This window comes from Nerophis lumbriciformis, linkage group LG16 (assembly GCF_033978685.3).
Source record: "Nerophis lumbriciformis linkage group LG16, RoL_Nlum_v2.1, whole genome shotgun sequence".
In the NCBI taxonomy this organism is placed as follows: Eukaryota; Metazoa; Chordata; class Actinopteri; order Syngnathiformes; family Syngnathidae; genus Nerophis; species Nerophis lumbriciformis.
Window position 1 is genome coordinate 17,286,123 of NC_084563.2, and position 18,035 is coordinate 17,304,157.

An 18,035-nucleotide genomic window follows, 5' to 3' on the forward strand; every position below is an offset into this window, starting at 1 on the left:
TGGTCAGATTTAATGTCAATGATGGAGGCGGGTCTCCAACACCTCATTGTCCTAATTGCACACAGCACAAAGACACAACAGCACTTAAGCCATCGGTGTCAGACGTACGGCCCGGGGGCCGTATCAGGCCCACGAACAGGTTTAATTTGGCCCACGGCCCGCAAAATAAGTTATAGTATAACATGAGCTGCAATTTTTTTAATGAAAGAAACTGCTGTTCTCAATGTGTCCACTGGATGTCGCAATAGCAATTCAAGTGTAACCCACATCACACATGACACTGTTTAAAGATGACGTGTCAGTTGACTTTAAGCGCCCCCTGGATTGGCTGCCGCTACTCCAATCAGCGTCGATTGTGGCTGGCAACAGACTAATGCTCTAGCAACGCACAATACCTTTTTTTATTGTAAATTATGCACTCAGCAGATAAAAAATGACGAAACAGTAACATGCAAAGTCAACGTGACCATCATCTTTGTAGTTCGATTTCCATGCAGCGCTAACAGTTTGTTGACAGCACGATGTGCACCCTGAACTCCATGGTAAAAATGTGTGTTTCTACATTTGTTGTTTGTTCTATTCTATGATTAAATCTACCATGTTGGTTCCATTTGCAGTTATGTTACCTTTAATTCAGCTATCATGGTGTCATTTTGATCATTGTTTTGATTATATTGGAATTGTAATATTTAAATGAATGTGTTGTGGCAGTTGTGGGTGTCACCAATGTGGTGGTTTGAGGAAACACTCGGTTGCTTCTCCAAACACGTCTTTAATGAACTGCCAACATGGTAATGGCTTTGTAAAAACACTATGTGGTGTTTTGGAAACGGCACTGATTTTTTTTCCTCAGAGTTTTCAACTAATTTGAAGTGTTTTGCCAAGAGGATTATTTGTCATGTGTACATTTTCAGAATATGCTTGTTCTATTTGTGGCCAAAGAAAACTATTATGAAGTTGTCTTTATTTTTAACTTATGCCATGATTTTACCAGTCCGGCCCGCGTGGGAATAGATTTTCCTCCATGCGGCCCCTTGGATAAAATGAGTTTGACTCCCCCTGACTTAAGGTCTCTGAGCCAAAATAGCGCTCTCGTCAATAAGTGGCCATCATGACCAACAACACAACGAGACAATTGCATCAAAATAGCATATGGCGTCGCATTACCATATTATCACCTATGCCGTTGTGTGATACAAAGTGTTTTATTGTATTGTACACGCCAACACAATGTCACCTTGGGTGCAATCAATGGAGTGTCATAAAAAGGGCCGTAAAAACAAACAAGAACCTGATGATTTTGTCCATTAACAATGTCAAACTTAACGGCCGAATGCTCACAATTCAAAGAAACATGACTCTACTCTATGGTTCTTTTAGAGTAAGAATAATTGCATTTCAATGGGGATAATAACTCCCCTGTCAGGTTTAAACCTTAAATCTTAAAAAAAAAGGTGTCACATTTGTCTACCCTTACTGTTAAGCATTAGCCGGCTACAGTAGGTGAAATGTTTACTGTAAAGCTGACGCACACTAGGTACACTTCAGCGGGCATTTATTATTCATGGGCTTGGCTTTTCATTTCAGCCGGTAGCGTGGGCATGTCACGGTTGCATGCTTTACTGTGCACCGCGAGCAGGCACGGGTGAAAGACGGCCCTTCTTCTCCCAGGATGAAGCGTTTCCTAGTTCCCAGAGCCGAGGTGGCGTTCATTAGAAGGGGAAGGGATCATTTTGAATATTTAACGAGGACTAAAGGCTGTTTTTACCCCGCAGCATCCGGGCCGGCGCGTGAGAGCAGAAACAGTAAAAGGTCATATGAGGCTTGATTGAAACGGCGCGTGCAACTATCAGTCATACCGAGTGTCATGTCGACCAAAACAAACACGATCCCTCCACTTAATTAGGAGCCCTAAAGAGTGCCTTTGCACAATTATAGAATTTGTTATTTAATTAACACTTGCAAAAGCCAGCTAAATCTTTTCCACATATTTAAGCTCAATGTGGTATAAAATCATAATTAGTATAATTGTCTCTTGATTTGTTCTTTACCCGTAATTTAATCGCTCTTTTTAGTCGATTTACTTCAATTTTTGCCAACATGGGTCCTTTTTTGTAGCCATTAACTCCTGTAAAAAAATATCCCATCTGTCCTCCTTTCGCACATTACATTAATCATCATTGTAGTCGCCCCAACCCCCTTTATGGTTTATCGTTGCTTCCCTGTTTATGGTTTTAGAATGATGTAATGGTCCCAGATTATAGTATTTATGAACAATTTCAAAACAAACATTTTACAAAGTGATCACTGCAGACACAAGCAGTCCGATTGTATGCCACAAGATGATGAAAGTGATATTTTTAAGAGCCATGTCCTTCTACGCACTTTCGATTTTTTTCTAACTTTATTACCTTTATGAACCACTTCTTTTGGGACTCTATGGAAGCTCTTTCCTATCTCTCTATTTGAATGACTGGAACACCCAAGAATAGAACAGAAATACGACATTTCTGCTCAAATTCTACACTCACTATCAATTGATTTAAATCTACGCTCTCTTGATTTGTTCTTTACTCGTAATTGAATCGCTCTCTTAAGTCGAGAACCAACCAATTACTTCAATTTTTGCCAACATGGGTCCTTTTTTGTAGCCATTAACTCCTGTAAAAATATCCCATCTGTCCTCCTTTCGCACATTACATTAATCATCCTTGTAGTCGCCCCAACACCCTTTATGGTTTATCGTTGCTTCCCTGTTTATGGTTTTAGAATGATGTAATGGTCCCAGATTATAGTATTTATGAACAATTTCCAATAAGTGTCAAAGGTCCCAAAATGGTGCATTGCAATGTTGTAATTTAGACAGTTTGTATGTGCTTTTAGTAAGCCCGACTGGGAACACAACATGTGTGTAATTGTAGCTGTGTGTGACTCCAACAAGTGCTAATATGCGCTTTATCCACGTTTTACATTTACACTTTAACTTTGCACTTGTCCAACGTAATAATGATATACCACGTTACGCACAACGGCGTAACATTAAGGAGTGAAACACAAGCGTTAGCAACACTAGCATAGCTACGTGAAGTACAGTGCTAAGTTACATTTTAACAGCTACAGTCACGGTCAAAAGTTTACATACACTTGTAAAGGACATAATGTCATGGCTGTCTTGAGTTTCCAATAATTTCTACAACTCTTATTTTTTAGTGTGATTGGAGCACATACTTGTTGGTCACAAAAAACATTCATGAAGTTTGGTTCTTTTATGAATGTATTATGGGTCTACTGAAAATGTGACCAAATCTGCTGGGTCAAAAGTATACATACAGCAATGTTAATATTTGCTTACATGTCCTTTGGCAAGTTTCACTGCAATAAGGCGCTTTTGGTAGCCATCCACAAGCTTCTGGCAAACTTCTGGTTGAATTTTTGACCACTCCTCTTGACAAAATTGGTGCAGTTCAGCTAAATTTGTTGGTTTTCTGTCATGGACTTGTTTCTTCAGCATTGTCCACACGTTTAAGTCAGGACTTTGGAAAGGCCATCTTAAAACCTTAATTCTTGCCTGATTTAGCTATTCTTTGACCACTTTTGACATGTGTTTGGGGTCATTGTCCTGTTGGAACACCCAACCGCGCCCAAGACCCAACCTCCGGGCTGATGATTTTAGGTTGTCCTGAAGAATTTGTATGTAATCCTCCTTTTTCATTGTCCCATTTACTCTCTGTAAAGCACCAGTTCCATTGGCAGCAAAACAGGCTCAGAGCATAATACTACCACCACCATGCTTGACGGTAGGGATGGTGTTCCTGGGATTAAAGGCCTCACCTTTTCTCCATTAAACATATAGCTGGGTATAAAAAATGGTATCTATGTAATTAAGTTTAACTCATGTGACTTCTCCTGCTAAGCAAATGAAGTCGACATCAAATTTTAAAGTATATTCCCTACAGTCAAAAACAGTAATATCTGTTCAGTATTGGTACTGTCAATTAGGAGTGCAACGATTCTTTTTCTGGAGGATGCGAGTCAGCACCGCCACTCGCATCGGAAATCTGTAAAGTGTTGGAATAGTTCCTCCTATGCCTGTTAAAAATATGAACACCTTGCTGATTTTGCAATACTACCACCACCATGCTTGACGGTAGGTTTGGTGTTCCTGGGATTAAAGGCCTCACCTTTTCTCCTCCAAACATATTGCTGGGTAGTGTGGCCAAACAGCTCAATTTTTGTTTCATCTGACCACATAACTTTCCTCCAGAAGGTCTTATCTTTGTCCATGTGATCAGCAGCAAACTTTAGCCAAGCTTAGGTGTTGCTTCTGGAGCAAGGGCTTCCTTCTTGCTTGAAAGCCTTTCAGTCCATGAAGATGCAAAACACGCTTGACTATGGACACTGACACCTGTGTTCCTGCAGCCTCCAATTCATCGCAGACCTGCTTTTTGGTGGTTCTCGGTTGACTCTTGATCATCCTGACCAATTTTCTCTTAGCAGCAGGTGATAGCTTGCGTTTTTTTCCTGATCGTGGCAGTGACAAAACTGTGCCATGCACTTTATGCTTACGAACAATTGTCTGCACAGTTGCTCTTGGGACCTTAAGCTGCTTTGAAATGGCTCCAAGTGACATTCCTGACTTGTTCAAGTCAATGATTTGTTTTTTTCAGATCTATGCTGAGTTCCTTTGACTTTCCCATCGTCGCGTTTGTAACCGAGTCTAATGACTGCATCACATGAGCCCAATTTTAATGGGCTCAGAGAAGTCAACAGGTGTCGCCAGTCATAATCACTCACATGAAGTTAAGAGTCCATGCATGCCATGAAGCAAATTTGATTTGATTGTTACTTTTCTACATCACCAAAATTGATCATGTATGTTGCTGTATTTTTTTTTCTTTCTTTCATGTAGTCACAAAAAGACACAACTTCAAAAGCGACAGTATAAAGTAAAGGAGATGAGTGCTCCAATTAATAATCCATTAATTCCATTGCAAAAAAGCTTTGATTTACGTTATTTTTCTTTGATTAATCATTTGAGTGTAACTAATTAAAATTGATAAAGTCCAGACCGCATGGAGTGCCTGAAACTTTAAATACATAGACATAGTTTTCGCGCTGCCGCGGCAATAGCTGGGTTGCAATCATGTGACCAAGATGATCAGGTGATGGTCGAGAGCATAGGTGTCAAAGTCGTTTGCACTGAGGGCCACATCGCAGTTAAGTTTGGCTCCAGAGGGCTGCTTCTAACAGTGAATACTATTATTACATCATGTTTTAATGCATTTTATTAGGAGATATTTATTTTTTTTACTTAAATGGAAAAAAAATATGGTAAATTGCAATAATTTCACCTCAAAATTTAGTGTATATTCCTGTAAATAGAAAAAGAGTACTGCTGTTTTTATGGTGGATAAAAGGCAGCTCAGTTGCCAGAATTTTACTGTAAAATTTACATTTGTTTTTTTTTCCTGTAAATAAAAAAAACTGCAATTTTACAGTAAAATGTTGGCACCTGAGCTGCCACTTTGTTTGTTTTATACCGCAAACCAACAACCGTAGATTTTTTGGTGTATTACTGTAAATGCCAAAACGGCACCAGTTTATTACAGCTAAAAAGAAAAAGTACTGTTTTTTTCATATAGAGAAAAATGCTGTAAAAACCACAGTAAATTTCACAATTTAACCATGAAATCTATTGTTACTTTTACATTTCACAATTTGATGGATAACTTGCTTTGAAATCATTATTATTAGTACTTATTTCTTTTTAAAAATGGTTTGAATGCTGGATAATACATTTTTGCATAATTAGGCAATATTTAAGTTAACATAATTTGCAGTTACATGGAGTACACGTATTTTTTTCTCCCAAAATAGAAAAAAAGAATACATTTAGTAAGAAACGTTACAGTACTTTATTGATACATATTATTTCCAGGCTTTCGACGGCCAAACAAAATGAAGTGGCGGGCCACATCTGGGCCCCCGGGCCTTGAGTTTGACACCTGTGGTCTAGAGTCACTTTAAGCTACGGTTTATTTACCTGCAACAGTGCAAATGTGGGTGTATTTTGAAAGGTTTACAGGCAAATATATAAGCTGTCATTAAAAAATATGTATTTAAAATGAGATGGAGTGGATTGATACACTCTTAAGAATTTTTTTTTCGAAAGATTTAAACCATTCATCATCACCGAAGTAGACGTAAAAATTGGAGGCACATCATGTCTTTACATCTGAGGGGTCCACAAATTAAACATTAATCGGTGAAAGACAAAGTTGGATTTATTTGTGCATCGCTAAGTAACGTATTTGATTGACATAATGAGTGCTGTGCTGCTGTGATCGTGACGCTAATGAGAAAAATGATACGTTTGTTTGCAGTTGATTTCCTGCTCCAAATATCATTTTCATCTACAATTCATGTCTGCAGTTGTTTTTATGTTGTGAAGTTCATACTTTGTCTCATTATTTGGCTGTAAATGTCCCTGTTCAGTAATGTTTGCTAGCGATATCAAGATTCAGTACATGCTGTTGAGCCTACCAGAGATGTATTCATCTACTTTATTAATACTATTAAAAATATGTTCTTGATGCTAACAAATATCACCAAAGACGCTATAATGTGGTCAGCACTTGGCTTTCCTGCACAAGTTTCTGTTATGAAAATGGACAATGAAAATACGGTGGATTGGACTTACAATTACAATATTTATTACTAAAACTTAACATGACGTTAGTTTATTTGCACAGGCAGGTCTTCCTAGTTATATTTAGTCATAGCAACCACAAAAGAACACAAACTAACGCCATCTCTTGTCCTTTTTGTACGTTTAGTTCTGCCATCTAACACTACTAATATAGTAAAGAACTTGCTTGCATCCCAGAAAGTTTCTATAACAAATCAAATGTTCAAACAAACATTTTACAAAGTAATCACTGCAGACACAAGCGGTCCGATTGTATTCCAAAAGATGATGACAGTGATATTTTTAAGAGTCATGTCCTTCGGCGCACTTAATTTCATGTAACACCCAAGAACAGAGCAGCAATACGACATTTTCTGCTCAAACTCTACACTCACTCTCAATTGATTTAATTCTACGCTCAAGCTGCTCGACCATCGTGTGAATTAAGCCGCCAAGAAGAAAAACGGATGTGACGTCATATGCAACAGAGCTCTAGAGCGCACATGAGAGTGGTGGTGTGTGGGTGCCGTAAAATGAATGCACACATTAAATGTGCACTTTCAATGTTGATGGCATGTTTATTTAAACAATTTTCCCTAAGAAAATACGCATTTAAGCTATAAAGCACATTTTATCTGATTACTTGATTAATCGAACGAACTAGTCGATGGATTACTTGATCACTAAAATAATCGATAGATGCAGCCCTAAAATAGTTTGTTTTTTCTTAAATTTAGTGCTCGAACAGGCTCTCGGAACACATACAGTATTACAGTTGGATTGGTATTTTATTTGAGTGCATGATAGGGGATCTTTCTTTCAATGCATTAATCCAACTAAAATCTTAAATTGTTCTCTTAGCAAGACATTTTGGACAAATGTTCTTCAGGATGGGGGTCAGCAACCCGCGGCTCCCTGGAGCTTTGTCAAATATGTAGGAAAATTGGGAAAAATATATATTTTTTGTTTTAATATGGTTTCTGTAGGAGGACAAAGATGACACACACCTTCCTAATTTTTAGAAAGCCCGATGTACAATATGTTTGTGTTTACGCTTCACTGATGAGAGTATTTGGCGAGGGCCGTTTTGTCCGACTAATTTCGGTGGTCCTTGAACTCACTGTAATTGTGTGGACTGTGACGCAACAGTTTGTTTACATGTAGGGCTGCAACAACTAATCGATTAAATCGATTAAAATCGATTATAAAAATAGTTGGCGATTAATTTAGTCATCGATTCGTTGGATCTATGCTATGCGCATGCGCAGAGGCAATTTTGTATTTTTTATTTTTTTTAATAAACCTTTATTTATAAACTGCAACATGTACAAACAGCTGAGAAACAATAATCAAAATAAGTATGGTGCCAGTATGCTGTTTTTTGTTTTTTTTTTCAATAAAATGCTGGAAAGGATAGAAATGTAGTTTGTCTCTTTTATCCGATTATTAATCGATTAATCAAAGTAATAATCGACAGATTAATCGATTATCAAATTAATCGTTAGTTGCAGCCCTATTTACATGTATAACTTTCTCTGACGCTGCCACAGAAAGACGTGTTTCGTGCCACTCCTTCTTTGTCTCATTTCGTCCACCAAACGTTTTATGCTGTGCGTGAATGCACAAATGTGAACTTTGTTGACGTTATTGACTTGAGTGCTAATCAGGCATACTTGGTCAGTGTATGACTGCAAGTTAATTGATGCTAACATGCTATCTATGCTAGCTGTATGTACATATTGCATCATTATGCCTCGTTGGTAGGTATATTTGAGCTTGTTTCATTTCCTTCACTTATGTCCTTTGTGTATTTAATTTATATTTGCATGTTTCATGACACATTGTTTGTAATATTGGCTGCATTTGTGTTGTTCCAGACCACAGCAAACGTAACCCAGCTTGCCAAAGATTGTAATAAATGGGGACGGCGTGGCTCGGGTGGTAGAGGGGCTGTGCCAGCATCTTGAGGGTTCCAGGTTCGATCCCAGCTTCCGCCATCCTAGCCACGTCCGTTGTGTCCTTGGGCAAGACACTTCACCCTTGCTCCTGATGGGTCAGGTTAGGGCCTTGCATGGCAGCTCCCGCCATCAGTTTGCGTGTGAATGGGTGCATGTGGAAATAGTGTCAAAGCGCTTTGAGTACCTTGAAGGTAGAAAAGCGCTATACAAGTGTAATCCATTTATTTACATTTAAAATCTATTAGAAGACAGCCTGCCGTTTCCTTTACCTTGGACACACATTTATACCTTTGGCCATTCTAAGCCAGTAACTTCCGGGAGTTATTTCACCCTCTGAGAAGTTTTACTAATGTTTTCCATTGTTGCAAAAATGTGTAGAATGAATATTACATTTGAACATTTCTGTCAACCAAGATTTGCGTCAGCCTGCGACACATAGTCATTTTGATAGTAGGCTAATATAGCTAATATAGACACTTACATCATGTTTGCCTTCATTAAAACACTTACCGTATTTTTTGGACTATAAGTCGCAGTTTTTTTCATAGTTTGGCCGGGCTCCAGTGCAAATTATATATGTTTTTTTTCCCTTTTTTTTATGCATTTTCGGCAGGTGCGACTTATACTCCGGTGCGACTTATACTTCGAAAAATACGGTGTATATAAGGCTTCTCCAGACAGATTTGTTTCTTGTATTTTTGGTCCAGTTTGGCTCTTACAACATTTTGGGTTGCCGACCCCATTCCTTAATGAATGTACAACAATTTACAAAGACAAAAGAGAAAAAAAAAATTTCCAGTGCGTTTACTTTTGTCAGCTAATTTACAGCATCTCAATTACCACCCCTGTCCTTCTCTTCTCTGCATTTCCTCCATCAACCTGTCAGACTGAGCTCCTGTAAGGAAGAGATAAAGCCCCCCAGCAGGGCACCACAGCTGTCGCCTTCAGACTTCCTGGACAAGCTCATGGGAAGAACATCGGGCTACGATGCCCGCATCAGACCCAACTTCAAAGGTAAGGGTGTGAGCCAGGGCTGACAGGTCTGCCAGCAGAGCTCCTAAAATTCCGGCCGATTGCCCAAACATGGGAAAACAAAGCGGAGCAAATTGGCGACGTGGGGGCCAGAACGTGGACCAAGCGTTTGTACGTCCAGGAGTGAATATGAACAAAGCTAGACTCATTCCCTAGAAAAAAATACTGTTTTCTCTATGGTTGACAGGAAAACTTGTGCTTTCTCACCTCCAAGACACAAATTAATCTCTGGTATAGTAGAAAACCAATGTCCATAAAAAAAATACCTGTTCCTAGGTCAAACTGTTGCAATCATATAACCTCTATGAACAATTCCGGCAATATTTTAGTAAACGTTTTAACATTCTCAACTGTGTTTCAGATGTGAAAATCAGTTAACCACTGGTATTAGTTAAACGTAAAAATAAAACACTCTCTTTACGACTGGGACTTAAGGCCTGTGGTCACACACTTTTTATAAATATTAAATAAAAATAAGCCACATCTCTTTAAATGAAAAAAAAAACTTAGATAACGAGTAAAAAACAATGACTTTAGAAATTTCTGCTGTTATAAAATGGTGAGCAAAAAAAAAAAAAAGCTGTGCGAGCTCATTTTGAGATATGTGTAAAAATGCTTGTTTATGTGAACAATAATTCCAAAAAAACATCATGTAAACAAACAAAAACAAAAAAAACATTCTTACATTATGTTCTTAACATTCTTACATTATGTTCTTAACTATAACCACTGGTATTAGTTAAATGTAAAAATAAAACGCTCTCTTTACAACTGGGACTTAAGGCCTGTAGTCACACACTTTTTATAAATATGAAATAAAAATAAGTTAGCCATACCTCTTTAAATGAATAAAAAACTTTGATAACGAGCGAAAAAACAATGACTTTAGAAATTGTCATAAAATGGTTTAAAATGGTGAGCTAAAAAAAAAATCTGTGCGAGCTCATTTTGAGATATGTGTAAAAATGCTTGTTTATGTGAACAATAATTCCAAAAAAAACATTATGTAAACAAACAAAAACAAAAAAAACATTCTTACATTATGTTCTTAACATCCTTACATTATGTTCTTAAAATTCTTACTGGGGGTGTGGGTAAAAATCGATTCGAATTCTAATCGCGATTCTCACGTTGTGCGATTCAGAATCGATTCTCATTTTTAAAAAATAAATTTTTTATTTATTTTTATTTTTTTATTTTTTTTAAATTAATCAATCCAACAAAACAATACACAGCAATACCATAACAATGCAATCCAATTCCAAAACCAAACCCGACCCAGCAACACTCAGAACTGCAAATAAACAGAGCAATTGAGAGGAGACACAAACACGACACAGAACAAACCAAAAGTAGTGAAACAAAAATGAATATTATCAACAACAGTATCAATATTAGTTACCATTTCAACATAGCAGTGATTGAAAATCCCTCATTAACATTATCATTAGACATTTATAAAAAATAAAAAAAATGAACAATAGTGTCACAGTGGCTTACACTTGTATCTCATAAGCTTGACAACACACTGTGTCCAATATTTTCACAAAAATAAAATAAGTCATATTTTTGGTTCATTTAATAGTTAAAACAAATGTACATTATTGCAATCAGCTGATAAAACATTGTCCTTTACAATTATAAAAGCTTTTTACAAAAATCTACTACTCTGCTTGCATGTCAGCAGACTGGGGTAAATCCTGCTGAAATCCTATGTATTGAATGAATAGAGAATCGTTTTGAATCTGGAAAATATCGTTTTTGAATAAAAAAAAATCGATTTTGAATTTAATCGTGACCCCAAGAATCGATATTGAATCGAATACTGGGACACCCAAAGATTCGCAGCCCTAATTCTTACATTATGTTCTTAACTATAACCACTGGTATTAGTTAAACGTAAAAATAAAACACTCTCTTTACGACTGGGACTTAAGGCCTGTAGTCACACACTTTTTATAAATATTAAATAAAAAAAAGTTAGCCATACCTCTCTAAATGAATAAATAAACTTTGATAACGAGTGAAAAAACAATGACTTTAGAAATTGCTGCTGTCATAAAATGTTTTAAAATGGTGAGCTAAAAAAAAAAAAGCTGTGCGAGCTCATTTTGAGATATGTGTTTATGTGAACGATAATTCCCAAAAAAACATTATGTAAACAAAAAAAACAAAAACATTCTTACATTATGTTTTTAACTATAGCGGAATGAAAAAAAAGAGAGTGAACTCACTTATCAGTCATCCACTGTCTTTATCTCTGCGGGTGGAGGCCAGGCTGCAAGCATACACACACAAAATGGTGAGCTAAAAAAAAAAAAACAAAGCTGTGGGAGCTCATTTTGAGATTGTGTAAAAAAACAAATTAGACATTTTGAATACACTGTGTCAAATGCTATGTCAACAATAATTCCAAAAAAAAAAAAAACAATATGTAAACAACAACAACAAACAAACATTCTTGCATTATGTTCTTAACTATAGCGGAATGAAAAAAAGAGAGTGAACTCACTTGTCAGTCATCCACTGTCTTTATCTCTGCGGGTGGAGGCCAGGCTGCAAGCATACACACACAGAAGTTGAGGCTCATATAGGATTTTTTAACGCTCCAAAGTGCTCCAAATCAGATATTTTGGTATCAGATTCAGGCCACATCTGAATCCAATTCAAATCTGATTTTTTCAAACGTGACTTCAGTCTAAACACAATGTGACCTGAATGTGACTTTTTTCGTAAAGCTTTGGGCGAGCTACGTCACTAGTCAATCACAACATCCGGTTTCGATTTGTATTTAAGACGACCAAATTTTAGGTGCACCGCTTGTCAATAGTGCACAAATAATAAGATATATGTAATATAGGAATATATATTTTGATTCCCAAGAAATAGCGATTGTTGAAGGACCGGAAATGACTCTGTGGCGCCTTTGTTTACATGTGAGTTTAAAAATAAAGCTCCCGTAGATCTACTCTGATGTCCGTGTCTCCTCTACTTAACAGATTACAACCCATTATATTACTTTAATACATTTTTTATAGAGATGTCCGATAATATCGGACTGCCGATATTATCAGCAGATAAATGCGTAAAAATGTAATATCGGAAATTATCGGTATCGGTTTATTTATTATCGGTATCGTTTTTATTTTATTATTTTTTTATTAAATCAACATAAAAAACACAAGATACACTTACAATTAGTGCACCAACCCAAAAAACCTCCCTCCCCCATTTACACTCATTCACACAAAAGGGTTGTTTCTTTCTGTTATTAATATTCTGGTTCCTACATTATATATCAATATATATCAATACAGTCTGCAAGGGATACAGTCCGTAAGCACACATGATTGTGCGTGCTGCTGGTCCACTAATAGTACTATCCTTTAACAGTTAATTTGACTAATTTTCATTAATTACTAGTTTCTATGTAACTCTTTTTATATTGTTTTACTTTCTTTTTTATTCAAGAAAATGTTTTTTATTTATTTATCTTATTTTATTATTATTTTTAAAGTACCTTATCTTCACCATACCTGGTTGTCCAAATTAGGCATAATAATGTGTTAATTCCACGACTGTATATATCGGTTGATATCAGTATCGGTAATTAAAGAGTTGGACAAAATCGGAATATCGGATATCGGCAAAAAGCCATTATCGGACATCCCTAATTTTTTACATAAAAAAAACACAAACTTTAAGGTGTTGCGACTTTTATTTTATTTTGTAGTAGTAGCGACTTCTTTTGGGTCAACTTCCTTTCTTTTCACTTTATCGAAGTGTGCATGCAAGTGACGTCGGGGCCACATTGGGACCACATGCGCGTTTACACTGGAGTCTGATAATAATCACATTATACTTGCAGTGTAAACAGTCAGCAGGAAAAAAATCAGATCTCAAAAAAACCTGATTTGGCCCTAAATGTAGTCTTTCAAACTGCAAGTATGTGGAATTAAATCATGCAATCAAACAATGTGCTAATATGATCCACTTCAAGAAAGTCTTCAAACTTAAAGTGTTTACAAAGTACAAAGAAGAAGAACCATGATAAACATGCTGAATTTATTTCATCCATCCTTTCATTTTCAAGATAACCTTACTCATCTCACCATATGAAATATAACTTACTTCACCAATTATTATTTATTTATTTTTATTGTTTATTACTTATGGAGTATATTGTGAATAAATTGAGAACAGGAAGTGAACAAAAGTTTGAGCAATTGCTATGGAAAGGAAATGGGCTTGGATTAAATAAACTCTGCTTCTTCCTACTCCTTTTCGAACATGTTGAATAGAGAAACTGGAAATTGTGATGTATCATGTTGTATGCATGCATGTTCCAAATAAACTCAAACTCGGCATGCCGGCGGTTTCAAGTTTTACAGTTTGCCAAAAATTGTGTCCGAATCCTGATTTTCTGGCATTGTTCTGTACATTGCATGACAACGGTTATTTTCAACAAGCAGTCAGGTGACCCCCAAAAATGTCCACTCTTTTCTTTAGGCCCGCCTGTGAATGTCACCTGCAACATTTTCATCAACAGCTTTGGCTCCATCACGGAAACCACCATGGTAAGAAAACCCGGCGCATTTAATAGTACAAACCCCGTTTCCATATGAGTTGGGAAATTGTGTTGGATGTAAATATAAACAAAATACAATGATTTGCAAATCCTTTTCAACCCATATTCAGTTGAATATGCTACAAAGACAACATATTTGATGTTCAAACTGATAAACCTTTTTTTTTTTTTTGTAAATAATCATTAACTTTAGAATTTGATGCCAGCAACACGTGACAAAGAAGTTGGGAAAGGTGGCAATAAATACTGATAAAGTTGAGGAATGCTCATCAAACTCTTATTCGGAACATCCCACAGGTGTGCAAGCTAATTGGGAACAGGTGGGTGCCATGATTGGGTATAAAAACAGCTTCCCAATAAATGCTCAGTCTTTCACAAGAAAGGATGGGTCGAGGTACACCCCTTTGTCCACAACTGCGTGAGCAAATAGTCAAACAGTTTAAGAACAACGATTCTCAAAGTGCAATTGCAAGAATGTTAGGGATTTCACCATCTACGGTCCATAATATCATCAAAAGGTACAGAGAATCTGGAGAAATCACTCCACGTAAGTGGCATGGCCGGAAACCAACATTGAATGACCGTGACCTTCGATCCCTCAGATGGCACTGTATCAAAAACCGACATCAATCTCTAAGGGATATCACCACATGGGCTCAGGAACACCTCAGAAAACCACTGTCACTAAATACAGTTTGTCACTACATCTGTAAATGCAAGTTAAAACTCTACTATGCAAAGCGAAAGCCATTTATCAACAACATCCAGAAACGCCACCGGCTTCTCTGGGCCTGAGCTCATCTAAGATGGACTCATGCAAAGTGGAAAAGTGTTCTGTGGTCTGACGAGTCCACATTTCAAATTGTTTTTGGAAATATTCGACATCGTGTCATCCGGACCAAAGGGTAAGCGAACCATCCAGACTGTTATCGACGCAAAGTTCAAAAGCCAGCATCTGTGATGGTATGGGTGTGCATTAGTGCCCAAGGCATGGGTAACTTACACATTTGTGAAGGCACCATTAATGCTGAAAGGTACATACAGGTTTTGGAACAACATATGCTGCTATCACGTGTTACAACAGCGTGGCTTCTTAAAAAAAGAGTGCGGGTACTTTCCTGGCCCGTCTGCAGTCCAGACCTGTCTCCCATCGAAAATGTGTGGCGCATTATGAAGTGTAAAATACGACAGCGGAGACCCCGGACTGTTGAACGACTGAAGCTCTACATAAAACAAGAATGGGAAAGAATACCACTTTCAAAGCTTCAACAATTAGTTTCTTCTGTTCCCAATTGTTTATTGAGTGTTGTTAAAAGAAAAGGTGATGTAACACAGTGGTGAACATGCCCTTTCCTAACTACTTTGGCACGTGTTGCAACCATGAAATTCTAAGTTAATTATTATTTGCAAAAAAAAATAAAGTTTATGAGTTTGAACATCAAATATCTTGTCTTTGTAGCATATTCAACTGAATATGGGTTGAAAAGGTTTTGCAAATCATTGTATTCCGTTTATATTTACATCTAACACAATTTCCCAACTCATACGGAAACGGGGTTTGTAGAACGTCTCAGGAAATTACACTTCATTACGACTTCCATTGTCTTGGTTGCATCTCGCTTTCCCTGCCTTCCAAATGATCGTTGAAATGAAAAAAAAAAAAACACTTGCCAGTCTGTCCAGCAATTAAAGCCGGTTCCCTCGCTCCTGTGCCTCCTGGAGCGTAACGATGCAACCGTCCGGGACCGGCCCGTCACTGGAATGTGGATAATGATGTGTCCACTCTGCAATTAAAATGAAACATTGAGAAAATGAATGAACAAGAAAAAGATGGCGGGTGAGGGTTAAGGGGATACAGTATATGATAAAATTGCTGCTCAGGTCTGCTTCAATAGTGATCCAGCATTATAGAGTACTGCAGTCCAGTGTTTTTCAACTCGTGTGCCGTGAGATATTGTCTGGTGTGCCGTGGGATATTATGCACCTTCACCTAACTGGTCAAATAAATAATTATAATCTGCAAATATTGTGCTGTTCCTTTATTGTCTGTGCTGTGTAGAGCTCGGCAGGGTAACCATGTAATACTCCACGTCAGTAGGTGGCAGCAGGTAGTTAATTGCTTTGCAAAAGTCGGAATGTGTCGGGTGGGATGACGAAGGTTTGTCGTGAACCCAATATGCAAAAGGTGAAAAGGAATGTAACGCTTAAACCAAAAATGAACAAAAGGGAAAGGCATTGAAGCATAGGGATGGCTATGCAAAACAAAAGTAAAACTGAACTGGATACAAAGTAAAGAAAAACAGAATGCTGGACGACAGCAAAAACTTGCAGCACATCCGTACATGACATGACAATCAACAATGTCCCCACAAAGAAAGATGGCAACAACTTAAATAGTCTTGCTTGCTAAAACAAAGCCAGTGCGGGGAATAGCGCTCAAAGGAAGACATGAAACTGCTACAGGAAAACGCCAACAAAACAGGAAGCGCCACCAAAATAACAACGCAAGACAAGAACACAAACACAAGAAAACACCAACAAACTCAAAATAAGGCAAGACGTTTTCTGCTGGTGGTGTGCCTCCGGATTTTTTCATGAAAAAATTGTCAGTTGTTAAAGGGGGTCTGGACCTATATCACCTCCAGTCAGGTCAGAACCAGAAGGCTAATGTGGTCGTTGCAAAATAGCAAAGCATTCTGTGCAGCCCGAGTATCAAATGCTAACTGCCCGTTCCATCCATGCCAACAGGACTACAGGCTCAACGTCTTCCTGCGACAAAACTGGAACGACCCCCGTCTGGCATACAGCGAATACCCAGACGACTCGCTGGATCTGGATCCGTCCATGTTGGACTCCATCTGGAAACCCGATTTGTTTTTCGCCAACGAGAAGGGGGCCAATTTCCACGAGGTCACCACTGACAACAAGCTACTACGGATCTTCCAAGACGGCAGCGTTCTGTACAGCATCAGGTAAAAGGAGCATTCGTGTTTGCATGTTTTGTTTGTATTTGGCAAGAGGAGATCTGGCCAGGTTCTTTATTTTAGTCTGAGAATGTGTTTCAATGTGCTCAATTTCTTACTTAGGTTTCAATATGCATACTAATGTGCACTGTAGGGTTGTACGGTATACCGGTATTAGTATAGTACCGCGATACTAATTAATCATATTTGGTACTATACCGCCTCTGATAAATACCGGTACCCCCCCCCAGTACCCCCGTCGTCATCACGGCGTGTCATTGCTGGTTTATAAGCAGAAGAGCATGTTCGGCAGCGCACAATCACGGAGTACTTACAAGCAGACACAGTGTGTAGACAGAAAAGGGAGAACGGACGCATTTTGGCTTAAAAACTAACAATAAAGGTGAAGTTATAACACTGAAACGCCCTCAGGAAGAGGTGGTTTAAGACATTGCTAGCTAGCTAGCGGCTAAAGTCCATCCTGTTACGTGCCGGGGGGTCGCAGCTTGCTTGAAATTCGTTCCCCCGGACCGCTCCGGACAGGACGTGCAGGTAGGAACATGATTTATTTGTAGAACTCAAACAAGTACCAAAAACTGAACACAAGCTAGAGGAAAAATGTGCCGATCGCAGTCGAAGCAAACACTAACACTTGGCATAGGCAAAAAGACAAGGAATACTAACGTAACTGTAGCATAAGCAAACAAAGAAGCCAGGCCGACTGACCGGCAAAGGCAGGCTTAATTAATTCCTCTGATTAGTGCTCGGGGAACAGGTGAGCGTCCCGAACACTAATCAGAGGCAGG

General features: G+C 38.0%; 1 protein-coding gene across 3 annotated transcripts in view; it reads left to right on the forward strand.

Moving 5' to 3' along the window:
* Positions 1-18,035, forward strand: part of glra4a (glycine receptor, alpha 4a) — a 111,721-nt gene that overhangs the window by 45,770 nt on the left and 47,916 nt on the right. For 2 of the 3 annotated variants that reach the window (XM_061976708.1, XM_061976709.1), the window contains exons 2-4: positions 9,533-9,660; positions 14,188-14,255; positions 17,015-17,238. In XM_061976708.1, the coding sequence (XP_061832692.1) occupies positions 9,533-9,660; positions 14,188-14,255; positions 17,015-17,238 (420 nt within the window). Of the gene's footprint in view, positions 1-9,528; positions 9,661-14,187; positions 14,256-17,014; positions 17,239-18,035 lie in introns of those variants that run through there. The other variant, XM_061976711.1, reaches the window with a different exon arrangement.